General features: G+C 43.0%; 1 protein-coding gene across 1 annotated transcript in view; it reads right to left on the bottom strand.

Moving 5' to 3' along the window:
- LOC138962019 (ubiquitin carboxyl-terminal hydrolase 47-like) overlaps positions 1–15,902 on the bottom strand; it is a 47,867-nt gene that overhangs the window by 5,995 nt on the left and 25,970 nt on the right. The window contains exons 16-32 of the mRNA XM_070333710.1: positions 15,015–15,091; positions 14,694–14,749; positions 14,139–14,251; positions 12,901–13,005; positions 12,160–12,367; positions 10,597–10,712; positions 9,934–10,053; positions 9,522–9,645; positions 7,389–8,468; positions 6,706–6,797; positions 6,280–6,360; positions 5,587–5,783; positions 4,075–4,193; positions 2,515–2,645; positions 2,085–2,132; positions 1,248–1,378; positions 749–820 (exon numbers count right to left, since the gene is read on the bottom strand). Of these exons, the coding sequence (XP_070189811.1) occupies positions 749–820; positions 1,248–1,378; positions 2,085–2,132; positions 2,515–2,645; positions 4,075–4,193; positions 5,587–5,783; positions 6,280–6,360; positions 6,706–6,797; positions 7,389–8,468; positions 9,522–9,645; positions 9,934–10,053; positions 10,597–10,712; positions 12,160–12,367; positions 12,901–13,005; positions 14,139–14,251; positions 14,694–14,749; positions 15,015–15,091 (2,870 nt within the window). The remainder of the gene's footprint in view (positions 1–748; positions 821–1,247; positions 1,379–2,084; positions 2,133–2,514; positions 2,646–4,074; positions 4,194–5,586; positions 5,784–6,279; positions 6,361–6,705; positions 6,798–7,388; positions 8,469–9,521; positions 9,646–9,933; positions 10,054–10,596; positions 10,713–12,159; positions 12,368–12,900; positions 13,006–14,138; positions 14,252–14,693; positions 14,750–15,014; positions 15,092–15,902) is intronic.

Genomic DNA, 15,902 nt, shown 5'->3' with positions numbered 1-15,902 from the left:
TAATTCTCCATTTTCGGTGGATGCATGCTTCATGTGTTTCTAAAACCAACCAAAACAGGATCTTTTTCGTGCATTCTTGGTTTTGCGCTTGTGTGTACACATGAAGGGGGATAAAGCACTGGCAGGTCTGCACATAAGTTGACCTGAGAGATCACAAAAATCTCCACCCTTAACCAGGTGAACACACAACCTTCCACATTGGAGGCCGAAGAATGATACAAAAATTGAAGCTGGCACTGCTGTGAGCAATTTGTATTGTTGACTGATTATTTTTGGCTCACGTAAGTGTAGCCTATGCGATCGTAACTTTGTCTGTCTGTGCGTGCGTGCGTATGTGCGTGCGTGCGTGCGTGCGTGTGTATGTCTGTGGTAGAAACTCTAACATTTGAAGACGTCACATTACATTGACGTCACATTATGACGTAAGAGGGTTAGACGTCACGCGAAGGAAGTACTGAAAGTCTCGGTCATTATTATTTTGAGCGGGCCGAGACTAGTTGGCAGTCGTGTCCCTGTAAGTAGGCTACATGCAGACAGACAGATCTAGATCTAGTGTCTCGCTTTCTTGCACAGTTTCACCTATGCTCTTTCTGTGTGTGTGTGTGACGGAGTGATTGAGTTTGTGTTACTGTTTGTCGATTTCTTACGTGAGCCTTGATGGCTTCGCCTCTTGTTAATTTTTATGGGTGTCACCTGATTTGAATTTACAGTCTGAACTTTCACAGTATTTTCACGCTATCTTTCCTACCTTATGTTTTCTTTCTGCTGTATCTCCTTCTTCCTCTCTTCTGACAACTCTTGAAGTTCTTCTGTTCTGTCCCTGCAAAGCAAAAATATAAAAATTTTTAGACTGAACTCACAAGTTGTCATATACAAAAGAAAAGAAAAATGTGATAAGCTAAGCTTAATTTGCTCAACACACATATAAACACAGACAGACAGACAGACAATCAGACAGAGAAACAAACACACAGCAACAGAAAAAGACAGGTAGATTGGGAGATAGAAAGGAGAGGGGAAACTGCGAGACAGAGGGAGAGAAAGAGACAGAGAGAGGGGAGATAGAGAGATAGATAAAGAGAGGATGAGAGAGGATGAGAGACAAGCCCAGACAGTCAAAAAAAGAAAAGGAAAAAGCAGACAGAAATAAGGCGGGCAGAAGAACATTAGAACCAGAACCAGCGATAGAGGGGAGAGGGGGGGATAGGGGGAGGAGGGATAGTCATTAGATTGGCCAGGTAACTTACCTGTAATAAATAACATGACCGTCATCACAGATGTAGAGGGGCCAGACGTTGAGGGAAGCCACCTGGGGGTTCCAGTCCAGGTCAGCGTGCATCTCCAGCACCGACGTCTCACACGGGAATGTCCCCTTTCCCTGCAACACACACAAGCAAATTCTCTATTACATCTGTCTACGCTTAGAATGAAAACACACACAAACTTGTCTTACATCATTCCCTGCAACACACACAAACAAGCAAATTCTCTGTTACATCTCCTAACAATCAGTGTTCTTCCCAAGCCTTGGTCTGTCATTTACACATATTTTTTTCATCTGACGCAATGCTCGGGCCCGACGAATGTCTTGGACAGTTTTGACACCCGGGATGTCTTTTGACACAACAATTTTTTGCGGCCCGGACATTTTGACAGTTATATATATTTCGAATCCAGGTCTAACTGACCTGTTGTCCTCTGTGTCTGGAAACAACACTGCATATGTATGAAAAATCCATACAAACCTGTCATACATCAATCCTCCAAACAAAAATTGAAATCTACGCTCACACCAACAATCTTACTTGATGCTAATTTCGAAGAGCCAAAGTATAGATCCAATCTGCGACTCTCAAAGATGAAGAAATGTAAAATCAGAATGGATCTACAGCTGACTTTGTCATTATGATGTAGTGAGCCCTGGAGCTAGGCAATCAGGATTCTTCTTAAGCCTTGTTCAAAATCAGAAAGTTATCCACCCGAAGAGAAAAGTTTGTGTGCAGCTTGATTTATTTGTAGTCAAATATGCACACACAATTCATTCTCACTGTACGTAAAGCATGCATTGCACTAGAAACACTTACCTTTGCAAACTCCACATTTTCCAAGGGAATACCACTGGCTTCTGAGATCTGCAGACAGAAGTTCCAATACTTGTTTAAACACTTGTAACAAAGATATTAGGTCAACAAATGCATTACACATCAAAAGTGCCCCTCTTTCCACAAACGCACACAAACACATTCACAGAGAGAAAGACAGACAGACAGACAGATAGCCACATATCTTTTGTCTCATCTCTTCTTTCCCCATACACACATTCACAACCAGCCAACCAGCCAGCCAGATCGCCGCATATTTTTTGTTTCAGCTTCTATTTCCCCAACACAAACATACATTCAGAGACAGCCAGCCAGCCAGCCAGCTAGATAGCCACATATTTTGTGTCTCACCTCCTCTTTCCCCATACACACATTTACAGCCAGCCAGACAGCCAGCCAGAGGGCAACATACCTTTTGCCTGAGCTCCTCCACAGCCTGGTGAGAGAGCACCACCTCCTGGAAAGGATCCAGGGTGAAGGTGGACGGGCGCCAGCGCCTCAGGTAAACCGCTAACTGCTGCATGCTCCTCAACTCATCCGGCTCTGCAAAGGCAACAAGAAAAATGGCTCACTTAGCCAAGTAACAGTCTGAAATGTTTACGACTATTATAACAAACATTACCTTCTTCCTCAATACAATCTATTTAGAATCGGACCACCTTGCCTCTTTAAGTTTCACTTCATTTCATAATTTATCGTCCCACGCCTGGAAAATTCACGCCACTTCCTCCCTGAAGAAAGCTAGCATCAACAAGAGTCATGCTACCCTAATGTGTTTGTGTTTAGGTGTAATCAACTACCTGCACTGCTGGTAGTAAGCCATTGTTAAAACATGTATTTGCCTCTTGCAGGCAGTATTTTTCTTTAATTAAAAATCTATAGGACTAACAGATAACATTAACTGGATGATCAGAGATCTTCAGAAATGTGTTTTTTTCCCCGAGATGATTTTTTTCCCCCTGTTCTACAAAACCTATTCTTGGTGTCAAAGCTGTCTTTCATGTGCCACTGATGTTAAATGTCATGCTCAACTCAACAGCACCACACAGTCATTCATCAGCGACTATTTCTTTCCTGTCCGTGCCAAATCTATGAACAGCAAACTCGGCCAATTTATGGCTTCACTGGTCAACGCCTTCAGGCACAAAACTATGCACATAAATTTGAATTCTTCTTGACAGCAGTCATAATCATTCCTCTTGAGTTCAACCTATGACTGGGTGGCCGAGTGGTAATTACGCACTTGCGCTCGGAAGCGAGAGGTTGCAAGTTCGACCCTGGGTCAGGGCGTTAGCAATTTTCTCCCCCCTTTCCTAACCTAGGTGGTGGGTTCAAGTGCTAGTCTTACGGATGAGACGAAAAACCGAGGTCCCTTCGTGTACACTACATTGGGGTGTGCACGTTAAAGATCCCACGATTGACAAAAGGGTCTTTCCTGGCAAAATTGTATAGGCATAGATAAAAAATGTCCACCAAAATACCCGTGTGACTTGGAATAATAGGCCGTGAAAAGTAGGATATGCGCCGAAATGGCTGCGATCTGCTGATCGATGTGAATGCGTGATGTATTGTGTAAAAAAATTCCATCTCACACGGCATAAATAGATCCCTGCGCCTTGAGTCCGAGTCTGGAGATACGCGCGCGATATAAGACTTCATATAACATAACGATGGCACCCCCCTTCAAGACCTAAGACCCCCCCCCCCCCCCCCAATTGAAGACTTTCCTCCTTTTAAAACTTGGTTTTCTCACACTTTTGGTTCATAACCTCTGTAAATTTACCCCCATTTACCAAGACTCACTCCTTTTTAAGACCTGATTTTCTGAGATTTTTGAAGGTCCACAAGGGGGTTCCATTGTACTAACTTTTCTCTAGAAGTTAATCAAGATTACTTCATCTTTTGTGCGTATTCAAAAAAGGAGGTCTAGTGCAATGCGTGAACATGTGTGCCAGCAAAGAGGTGTACTCACTGTCGAGGATTTCCAGGAAGACCTCCCAGTTGGGGAAGATGGCGATCTCATCCTCATACACCTGACTGTTGATGTAGACAGTACCAGGGTTCTTCCACGACTTCTTCCGCAAACGACACCTGCAACGCACAGACAGGTAAGCTTTACAGGTGCAAAGTTATGGAGAATTCTTTGTAGTAGCCCTCCAAATGACTGAACAGAACTAGTCACGTCAACATCATCTGTAACCAGTTTTATTTTATTTTATTAAAGCCTAAACAGCCGCAGGCTTGTTATTGTTTTCATTTTATAACAATGTAAACTTCATGAACATGTAAAACATGAATAAACGTTGTTTAAAGCAAACAGCAAATATTTTTAGAGCTGGTATCATAGCCAAGAACAAATCATAAATCTCACAAGCCAAGAACAATGACTTCCAGATTCTGAAAGCAGTTTTGTTGAAACCAAGCTTCACACATTATAAAATAAACTTGGCTTAACCCTTTCACTGCCCAGCACGTACTAGGTACGTGGTCATGTTTGGTTTGTCATACGCCCATACACGTATTACATCAGCACTTTTCAGGACATTTGTGAAAACTAAATGGGAGGTAACCACTGTCCAACATCTTGTAGGGGTTTTAAACACAGTTCTTTCCCATTGACCGTTCAGATAAGTTAGTATCACGTAATGAAAACTTTTTTAGAAGTTTTTTTCCGATCTAAAAAATTCAAAATGGCGGCCGAAAGTCGGACATCAACTTGTAGACCTGTTTTCAAATGATACAGTGTTCTGGAAGCTCTACAAGAAGTGATTTATGGATTACCACACAGAAGAATACTTTTATGGGCTATAATGTGAGTACCTGATGTTTGACACCAGTTTTAGCTGTGTTTTCTGCGGTTGTACGTGCTGCAGTGTGTGTGTGAAAGTTTAGAAACTGTAATTTTTGACAAAAATGGTCATTATATCGATTTTTACTATAACAATCACAAACTAAGTCCAATGATCATGTCACTTGGCTCAATAAATACTGTATTCTGTATTCTGTATTATTCATGAAGCAAATAAAGCAAATAAAGCCAAGGGCATAAGCAAACCACATGCCAAAGATGTAAGAGATATCTCAATAAATGATTGAGCAGTGAACAGATTAGTGAACATACCGAAGAAAGCGAAATTTGCCCTGGCGCACAGCAATACCAAAATGCTGTTATACTGAGGCAGTGAAAGGGTTAAAGGTGCTTATAATTACAATTAACACAGGAAAATAATCTAGCAGTCACACACCCTCCCCTGCAGATTTTTAAGACCAATGATTTCTTCTCAGTTGTACCCTATCCGATGTCCTTCTTCTTGACCAGCTTTACAGATCAGATTCAGATTTGAATGACTATCCTCCTAAACGAAGTAGGTGACCTCCACCCACCTTTCTACGGGATATCAATGCTGCACTTCACTCTCTTTCTCTCGTAAGTTTCTAACTTTTCACATCCCTTCAAAAAAGAAGTAAGGTGATGTGCACCCACCTGTCTACGGGGACGTCGATGCTGCACTTCTCCTTGATGTCGGGGAGGATGAGTTGCTTGGACTCCAGCACGGTCATGCCCTTGGCGAAGATGGTCTCCATGAGGAACTTGCAGGGCTCAGCGTCGTTAACATTCAGCTGGTACACCTTCACGCGGTGCTCGCCCGGCCTCAGTGCTCGCCCCATCTTCACATTCAGCTGTGGAGGAACCTTCTTATATTTTACAGTGTCAGTAGAGTAGTGGTCCATGTTTTAATTGGTGGGAACAACTTCAACGCACCTTTAAGATATATTTTGATCAGCTGTGGACACACCTTTCTACGTTTCACAGTGTCAGTACAGCAGTGGTCCATGTTTTAATTGGTCGGAACAATTTCAATGCGCCCTTACTTGGGAGAAGACATGAAAAGAGTTAATGAGTTTTCTTGTCAAACCTTTCTTGGGGATCACCTCTTTTTAGCAACCATTTTGAATACCTGCACATCGTGTGCCTCATTATTATACGACATAAGACAAATACAGATTTCTACTAATTTATGTTCACCTAAAGAACAGCAAATTTGAATAACCTGTCATCAAATTCAGACAGAAATAACCGAAAAGAAGCCATAATAGTTACTTTGTTTAATTAAAAACACCCCAAAGGAGACATACAAAATGTCATCAAAAAGCGTCTCATAATACCGTCACATACCTTCCCATCCTCCAAGAAAGACAATGTGTCTGAGAGTCGAACACTTTCAAACTCTTGGTTGTTGGAGTATACTCGATACACCTGCAAAACCAGTGGAGATGAGTGTTAAATCATGAAAGCTATTTGCTCCGAACTGTTCCTGTCACTGCTCTACTTTCCTCGTCTTTGCCACAACGAAACACAATACTTTGGTACTGTGGTGATCATAGAACATCAGGAAAAAATATTATCAGGACTTGATATTGATGCGAGAGCAAACTAAGAAAGACATTTTGTGCCTGAATGAAAAAATAAACAACAACAGAACGAAGAACAAACAAAAAAACTAAGAAATCAGCATCCCAGCCTCAGAGTTGATTAGGAAGTTCCCAACAATCGCATGTCAAATGTTCTTAAGAATAAGTATATGAGAGCAAAGCATCTCACCTTGAAGTTCTCTGAGGTAGTGCCCACATGTTGTTCCAACTCTTTCTTGAAAGCCCCAAGGGTTATTCTCTTGTCCACAAACACGGTTAAACCTGTTGATACCAACATCAAAAACAGTGTACTTATGCACAAAACTTCTTGGAGAAAGAAGAAGGGAAAAACCATAACCCAACCAAGGACAACAACGAAGACAGATCAAGCACGATATTTCTTTTTTCATGAGCCCACAACACCATTTTACAGAATAGGACTTAGGAGTGAAAGGGCTGAATGCCAAACTACAAATAACCAAGGAAATATGATTTCTTTTATTACTATCTCCTAACTGATGCTCATCCTCTTCACATTTGACATTTCCTGTCACCATCTTTCATCAAAGCACTCAACATTTTTGCGAACTCTTTATAGGCTTTAGGCCAATGCTGCATTTTCCCACGCACCCCTGATAGGCTGTCTTAATTGTGTATGTACAACTCTCACCAGACACATAGATGTATGTAGGATATCTGCCTGACACTGCCATGGTATACTCGTTAGCCTCCTTCGTTCAAAACTTCCATTATTTTTCTTCTGACCCACATACTTATCAAATTTACACTTTCTAACATAGCCATACGCACCCATGAAATCACTTACGAAAAAGAACACTAATGCTTATCACAAAGTACATCAAGGAAACTCACTGCGCACTCCAGGGTCCGACACACCCATGGGCACAGCGAAGAAGTAACGATGTGAGTCCTCTTCTGCTTCCCACCCGCTCTGACCCACACCTGAGCTGGATTCGAACCCGCTTTCCGTCGACTCCTTGCCGTGCATGCTGGACGTGTCTGTCGTGGGGTTGCTCAGCTTCCCCAGTGACTGAGGAGGAGGAGGTGGGGGTGGAGGAGGGGGAGGAGGAGGAGGCGGGTGACATTTGGCATTGGTGACCTCCGCGTCCCAGTCTTCATTTTGTGGAATGGGGACAGTGGAGGAGGTGGTGGGGGAGGGAAAGGGGACAGACGCTGAGGCCGCAGCAGCAGCAGCGACATCACTTAACGACGCTGCCTGATCTAACGACACACCCTCACGGCTACACCCGGGGTCCACTTTCAAATTCCCCCTCACATTCACACTGTCCACCACCACCTCGTCACCGCCGCCTTCTTCCCTTCCAGGGGAAGAAAACGGCACGCCCTGTCCACTCAAGTCTGTGGGGGCAGGGGGAGGGGGAGCGTGAAACTCCCCGCAGTCATTTTCCAAATCATCCGGAGAGGATAGGGGAGCGTCGTGGGGGGAGGGGAAATTGGCGGAGAGAGAAAACTCGGCGCTGGTGCTGGTATCCTGACTGGACGAGCTGGGACCCACGGGGCTGTTGCTACGTCCCTCCGACCCCGACGGAGAGCAGTGAAGGGACGAGTTGGAGTTGTTGTCGTTGTCGCTGCCGGGCCCGGGCGGGCCCACCACAAAGTCTCTGGTAGCCAGCTGGGAGCGACAGCTGTGGTAGATGGAGGGGTCGCTGTGAGAGGTGTGCACGCTCAGGTTGCCCAGCCCCATCCCCAGCGAGACCAGGTCCCCGCCTAGCACGCCCCCCACCCCGTAGTCCAGCTCTCCACTGTAGTCGCCCCCAGCAACGCCACCCAGGGAGCTGCGGCGCTCACGCATGGAGGCTGTGCGTTGGTCGTAGTCGCCCGGTTCTCCGCAAGCTCCCTGTGCCCGCGCCGAGTAGTACTCCAGCCGCTGGCGTGTCTGTTGTAAGGAGTTCAGGTACTGTGTCATCGTTTCTGAAAACAAATCTCATTCTGTAGTGGGGTCCACGTCATAGAAACAAAGCAAAATGAAGGCAGTTGCGCATACTGAAACAAAGTAGAGTCGAACCTGTCCTTGCAGCCACCTTTCCAAAGCCACAACCTGTTTACAATGACCACTGTGAAGGATCCCAAACGAATATTTCTTCTATACAATTCACCTTTCCATTGCGACAACCTGTCTTCAACGACCAGTTTTTGTTTGTCCCCTCGACGGGCGTTGTGGCGGGGTGGTAAGACGTCGGCCTCCTAATCGGAAGGTCGAGGGTTCGAATCCCGGCCGCGGCCGCCTGGTGGGTTAAGTGTGGAGATTTTTCCGATCTCCCAGGTCAACTTATGTGCAGACCTGCTAGTGGCTTATCCCCCTTCGTGTGTACACGCAAGCACAAGACCAAGTGCGCACGTAAAAGATCCTGTAATCCATGTCAGAGTTCGGTGGGTTATAGAAAACACGAAAATACCCAGCATGCTTCCTCCAAAAGCGGCGTATGGCTGCCTAAATGGCGGGGTAAAAACGGTCATACACGTAAAATTCCACTCGTGCAAAAACACGAGTGTACGTGGGAGTTTCAGCCCACGAACGCAGAAGAAGAAGAAGAAGTTTGTCCCTTGGATGGTCGTTATAGACTGGTTCGACTGCTTAACAGAAAAAGTTTGTATGAAAGCCTAATGATCCTGAAAATATTTAAGAATAAATAATGCATCATAGATTCTGGTCTGCAAGCATTTATGACAGTTGGACACATAGTGATTCTCACATTTTCGTTCAAGCGTGATAATACTATTGTGTCTACAGGGTGGATATGAGATCTCTGACCTGGTAACAGGTCCTATGCAATGCAACTATCAGTATCAGGAACCATTAATACCGATCATGCATTTAAACTGTATCAACACGCCAAGAGCTGTAACACAAACATAACTTTAAACAGAAACTTGCAACTGAACTGACTTTAAGTTAACTATGACCGTTCAAACTTTACCTCAGGTTAAAACACAAGCAGTTTCCCCCTTGGTATAATAGCCTACCTGGAGTGGGAACATTGACATGAATGCGGATGGTGTTTTGATGACGGTCAAGCAGCTTGTACAGGTGACTCTGGACATAGGGCAGTTTGACATCCGACGCATCACCTGAGCACTCCACGTATACCTGAAAAGTTAACAAAAGTTATTAATTTCACCCACACACGATTTACCATTGTGGTTATGAAATACAGTTTAAACTGCAATGTACAGTTAATGCTATCAGCTACATGATTGCATCAAGAATGTCAAAAAGCCATGCCAGTTTGTACTCATTCAAATCATCCAAGGTCAGTTTCATTCTTAGAATTTACAACGTGCAACATGCAAAACAGCTGTTTTAAGAGTTAACAAGGTGCAGCTGTTCTTAAAGTTTACTGACGAGAAGGAAATTAGAGCTTTTGCTGTGCCTTACCTTGTTGCTTTTGAAGAACCCCTCAGCCTTGAGTGTCTTGGAGGGGTTGGTCAGAAGACGCAGGTCGTTGTGGAAACGCTCCAGGACCAGACGCATCGAGTCCACAGGTAAACCCAACACCTGCACAAGTACAACAGAATGATGCAAATGAAACACACACACAAAAGCTGGAGAACACTTGAGGAAAAAAATCTGAAAATTGGCTGGGTTCCCAAGATGGCCTATCACAAACCCTGATGGTGCCCAGAGAGGAACAATTTTTTTTAGTGATTATAACAACAATCTGATGGCTTCTCCTAGCAGCCAGAACACTGAAAAGCGGATGTAGAAGTGGACTCAGAAAGATAGCTCCCCAATTATTTTCAAGAATTTTTTTTTATCTTAGCCACATTTGTTCTCTCACAGCGACAGTCACCTTCAGAAAATCATAGAACCACAGAGAGTTCTCCAGTCTAACAAAGAGTTACAAAAAAAGCAGAAAGAAAGACAAGTCGCCATAGTCCCGATATATATATCATAGACTTGAAAGTGACGCCACATACTGAAATAAGAGCGACCGTTCGAGATTCACTCCGTAGGTCTGTGAGCCTGGCCACACACGGGGCCAAATGGTGTTAATGTCAGCAAGTCTTGGCCCAGAAAGGACACTCAGTGGTCACTCACCTGAGAGAGCAGGTTTTTGAACTCCTCCACGGTCTGCACCAGGTAGGCCCTCACGCTGACCGGCGGTCTGATGGTGTCGGTCTGGATGTCCACCAGGGACACCTTCACCGTCACTCCTACACACAACACACACAGAACGCGGCTATTACTTCTACACACAACACTCATAGAATGCAACCGTCACTCCTACACACAACACTCATAGAATGCAACCGTCACTCCTGCACACAACACACATAGAATGCAACCGTCACTCCTACACACAACACTCATAGAATGCAACCGTCACTCCTACACACAACACTCATAGAATGCAACCGTCACTCCTACACACAACACACATAGAACGCAACTGTCACTCCCACACACAACACACATAGAATGCAACCGTCACTCCTACACACAACTCATAGAATGCAACCGTCACTCGTACACACAACACACATAGAACGCAACCGTCACTCCTACACACAACACTCATAGAATGCAACCGTCACTCCTACACACAACACACATAGAACGCAACCGTCACTCCTACACACAACACACATAGAATGCAACCGTCACTCCTACACACAACTCATAGAATGCAACCGTCACTCGTACACACAACACACATAGAACGCAACCGTCACTCCTACACACAACACTCATAGAATGCAACCGTCACTCCTACACACAACACACATAGAACGCAACCGTCAATGACTACACACACCACACAGATAATGCGACCGTCACACCTACACACAACACAACTTTAACACATCAAGCTTGCTACAGTGGAACTCCCCCTTAAAGATCTAAAAGAAAATGTGAGAAAATCAGGTCTTCAAAAGGAGGGACTCTTAAAATGGGTGTGCATGTACGGAGGTTATGAACAGAAAGTCTGAGAAAACACAATCTGAAAAGGGAGGGAGTCTTAAAAGGGAGGGAGTCTTAAATGGGGGTTCCACTGAAGCAAAGAATATAACAATGACTGAAATATTTGTCAAAGAGTCATGTCTGAAGACGGAAAATACAAAAGGCATTTGTACGTCACAGAAAATATATTGCCAAAAAAAGACAGAAATTTGAACAATTTTGTTTGTTTGTTTGTTTGCTTAACGCCTAGCCGACCACGAAGGGCCATATCAGGGCAGATTTGAACAATTACTGATAAGACAATATCTTGAAGAACAGTTCCTAAATTCTTGCAGCTAATGGTCATCATATGCTACTAATTTGAAATTAATCATGAAGTGAATGGAGTGCAGTGTCTTAAATTTGTATTTCTCTTGCGGTCCAAGATTTATGTTATTCTGTTCATCAACTTGGTTATTTGTAGATCTATTGATTTATTTACTACTAATTTTTTTAATTTAGTTTTCAAGCAAATTTTCTTTGCATCTTTTCTCATGCTATTCAATCAAGCGGTGGCTCTTAACCATGCATGCCTCCATGCTCTCTTTATTTATAACCTCAAAGTTAACTTCACAATCAAACAATCCTTTCCCCTTCAGTATTTTATCACTTTCCTTCCACCAACATTTTCCCTTTTTCCTTTACATCACAGAAACCCACCTCCAGGTTTATAGGGCTGGAACACCTGGTCAGGTCGCCGCATCTCCATCAAGAGGTCAAAGTTGTAGCTGGCCTTGACCCCGCCAAGGACAGTCGTCATCGTCTGCTGCTCCTCTCCCTCGTACGACCTCTCCAGCGAGTCCAGATACTCGTCGTACTTGACCAGGCGACAGCACGTGACGTCCACCAAGCCGTCAAGCTCGAACAGCTTCAGGGAAAAGAAAGATGAAATTGTTATGTTAAGAGTGAATGAATAGTGATATGTTCATGTCCGCTATGCTCTGTCAATCACCACTATGCTGTGTCCATCACAATGGTGACGCCTCAATCACCACTCTCAATTTCGCCAGTTAAACTCTTATATATGTTACAGCTCAACTATGATTTTTTGACGTACAGTTATAGACTAAAAGAATCACAAATGAGGATAAAAAAGTGTGATGTTAAAACTGCAAACTCGATAAGAAAAAAAATTCAACAACTTATAACACATTCTCCACAAACAGAGCTTTCATCTGCAAAACATGCGTACATACAGACACAGGTGTAAAGTAAAAGAGACTGCCTTACGCTCCTGGAAATAAATACACAGATTCGAATACACCAAGATACTTTCTCTCTCAGACAACTTTATTCTCATGAACCCACTAAATGCAGACAAAGTGAAACCATAAGATGCTTATACTTGAAACATAGAAAAAGAAAGAAGAAAGAAACAGCATTACATAGGCACACACGAACCTGATGCACAAGGGTGGTGGCCTCAGCCAGAGTTTTATCTTTGTGGACATCTAGCCGCACCTCCATCTTCCTCTGGTCTTCTGGGTGAAACATGTACACTTTGATCTGGTGATATAACAAAACACATTGCAAGTTCACTGGTCATTGGGGTGAAACATGTACACTTTGATCTGGTGATATAACAAAACATATTGCAAGTTCACTGGTCATTGGGGTGAAACATGTACACTTTGATCTGGTGATATAACAAAACACATTGCAAGTCTTCTGGTCTTCTGGGTGAAACATGTACACTTTGATCTGGTGATATAACAAAACACATTGCAAGTTTATTCATCATACTGTCTAGAGAACGTGGTAATATTGTCACAAGATGACATGGAAAAACATGAGATCAGGTTCTATGATTAAATGAAACAATACCATGGAAGTAAGAAAAGAGTTAAAAAACAAAGGATTACTGTACTCACCAATACAAAGACGACACAAGACGATTACGAATTTTCGCTTCTGGAAGCTTCATCAGGAAAAGAACACAAAAGACAACAAAAAACAGACGCAACACGGAACGAACAGGGTTTGAAAGAAAATGGAGGGGGAACACGCAAAAAGGGGAAGGAACTAAGATGATTACGAATTTTCGCTTCTGGAAGCTTCGATCTTTTCCTGATGAAGCTTCCAGAAGCAAAAATTCGTAATCGTCCTTTGTATTGGTGAGTACAGTAATCCTTTGTTTTTTAACTTTGTTCATCTTACCACAGTCACTTCGTTGTTTAGAGTAAGAAAAGAGATAGATAGATAGATTGTACACAAACTTCTGTGTTATAGCACTAGGTGTAGTAGTATGAGACCCCCTATTGATGAAACATCTCCCTAAACAAGGCATTTCTTCTGCTATTCACTTGACCAAAATATGCCTCTTATCAAGGTATGATAAGACATTTGTCTACTCATCCCATCATGAGTGTCACTGTACTTCAACACTATAAGATATATTGACAGATGGGAGTAATGTTTATGGCCTCAAACTTGGACATTCTTTTTCACACACATTCACGTGTGCACTCATGCATTTCCATCCACTATTCCTCTCACCAAGCCGTTTGTACGTTTTGTTTGCAGCACTTAGGATCGAAAGAGTATCACGACTGTTAGCTTCTTCTTTCTTCATGCAACTTCAGCTCACACCAATTTCTGATATCTTTGCCTCTATTTGTGTAGCTGTGTAAACTGTGTACCTTGCATGTCGACTTGTCGAGTTCTCTTTGGCGGCGCTCCTGTTCCTCTTTGTGCTGCTGATCCAGCAGCTGCTGCTTCAAGGGGTCTGGGAAGTCTTCTGGTGCCATGAAGTCTGCAACACAACAGCAACAATTTGGTTTACCACTTCTTTGTGGTTTACATTCACTGGTTGCTTTTGTTTTCCTGATGTAAGAGATATGTTAACAGAGAGGGTATGGGAAAACATGCACGCACGCAAAGCTCATTCATGCACATACTCACACACACATTCTCACTCTCACTCTCTGTCACACACACACACACACACACACACACACACACACACACACACACACACACACACACACACACACACACATACACACACACACACACACACAGTTCAAATGTTTTTGAGAAAAATATGCAAGAAGTCCCATAGTGCTGATTAATTTCCCTGTAGCTTTAATTACAGAATGTCTGTTTGTGTGTGTAAGCAAGCATACTGAAACTCGACAAATGTAGAGTTTTAGGGTACCTATAGACAAGCTTGAAGGATTGAGAACTGGACATACCTCCATTCCTCTTCTTGTCAATTTGTCGATACATCAACATGTATGCACTTGTGGAGCTGCACAAAAAGATAAAATGTTCTCAATTTAAAATTTATGCATACAACAGACAAAATGCTGACTTACACGATAAAAGAGAACTTCAGACAATTTCTGCATGAAAAAGATGCACATATACAAGTGAAGCCCTTGATGCCCATACAATAACAAAGGAACTAAAAATCTAACAAAACAAAAAACAAAACAAAAAACTCACACTCACACACACACTCTACACCAACAACAACAGGTTTGAAAAGAATGGAAAGTTATACAGAAAGTTACCTGCTATATGCAGAGGAGTAGTAACTTCTACTCATGGATGATCCTCCATACGTTTTCTGAATGTCATCGTATGTAATCTGCAAAAGACAATGCATGCAATTTACATAAGCTGCAAACAGTAGAACAGTTGATAACCAACATAAAAATGTTAAAGGCACAGTAAGCCTCCCGTAAACCATCACAGATACGGTCAGGCTTTTACACACAGTACAAACACCCTTTCATTTAAACACTCACCGATTGAGAACATCCTAGGTGCCCTCCGTAAAGAGCGAACAATTTTCAAAGAATTTATTTTTGCGTGGTTTATCTTACCCCTGAGCCATCGTGAACCCGTGTGATCCAGTTTCCCTTTTTCACAATGTAGTCGTTTGTAAGTCATTTGAATGTGACTCGATGTGAGCTTATCTACAATAGCACGTTTTTATGCACGAAATAAACGGCTGTGGTTCACAAGAACTCTAGCGATGGCTTTTGACTGTTGAGAGGAACGGCGAAATGCATAAACCGTCGTCTGCTGTGACCCTGCTTCCGGGCTTTTCTTTTTTCAAACTTTCACAACTTCGAATTGTACTGATCTTGTCTTGATGAAAAACAAATTCTTTTATGATTAAAGAATGTTTGTGTAACAAGCTGTCAATTTATTATTTAGATTTTAAAAGTTAGGTCTAGCGCAAAAACGCACCACGGTCCAAAAACATTCCGATAATCATCGATCCACGGCCATGGCCAGTTTACATCGATAGAATGAGACCCGAAGGGAAGTAACTCATTTTTGACCTGAGTTCAGGGTCCAAAAAGTGTTCGAGACAATCTGCAAAATTAATTCTTTAAAAATTGCTCGCTCTTTACGTAGGACACCTAGGATGTTCCCGTTTGGTGAGCGTT

Source organism: Littorina saxatilis, linkage group LG3, assembly GCF_037325665.1.
Source record: "Littorina saxatilis isolate snail1 linkage group LG3, US_GU_Lsax_2.0, whole genome shotgun sequence".
Classification (NCBI taxonomy): Eukaryota; Metazoa; Mollusca; class Gastropoda; order Littorinimorpha; family Littorinidae; genus Littorina; species Littorina saxatilis.
The sequence above is the reverse complement of the archived record's forward strand: the minus strand, read 5'-3'. Positions and strand labels throughout refer to the sequence as shown.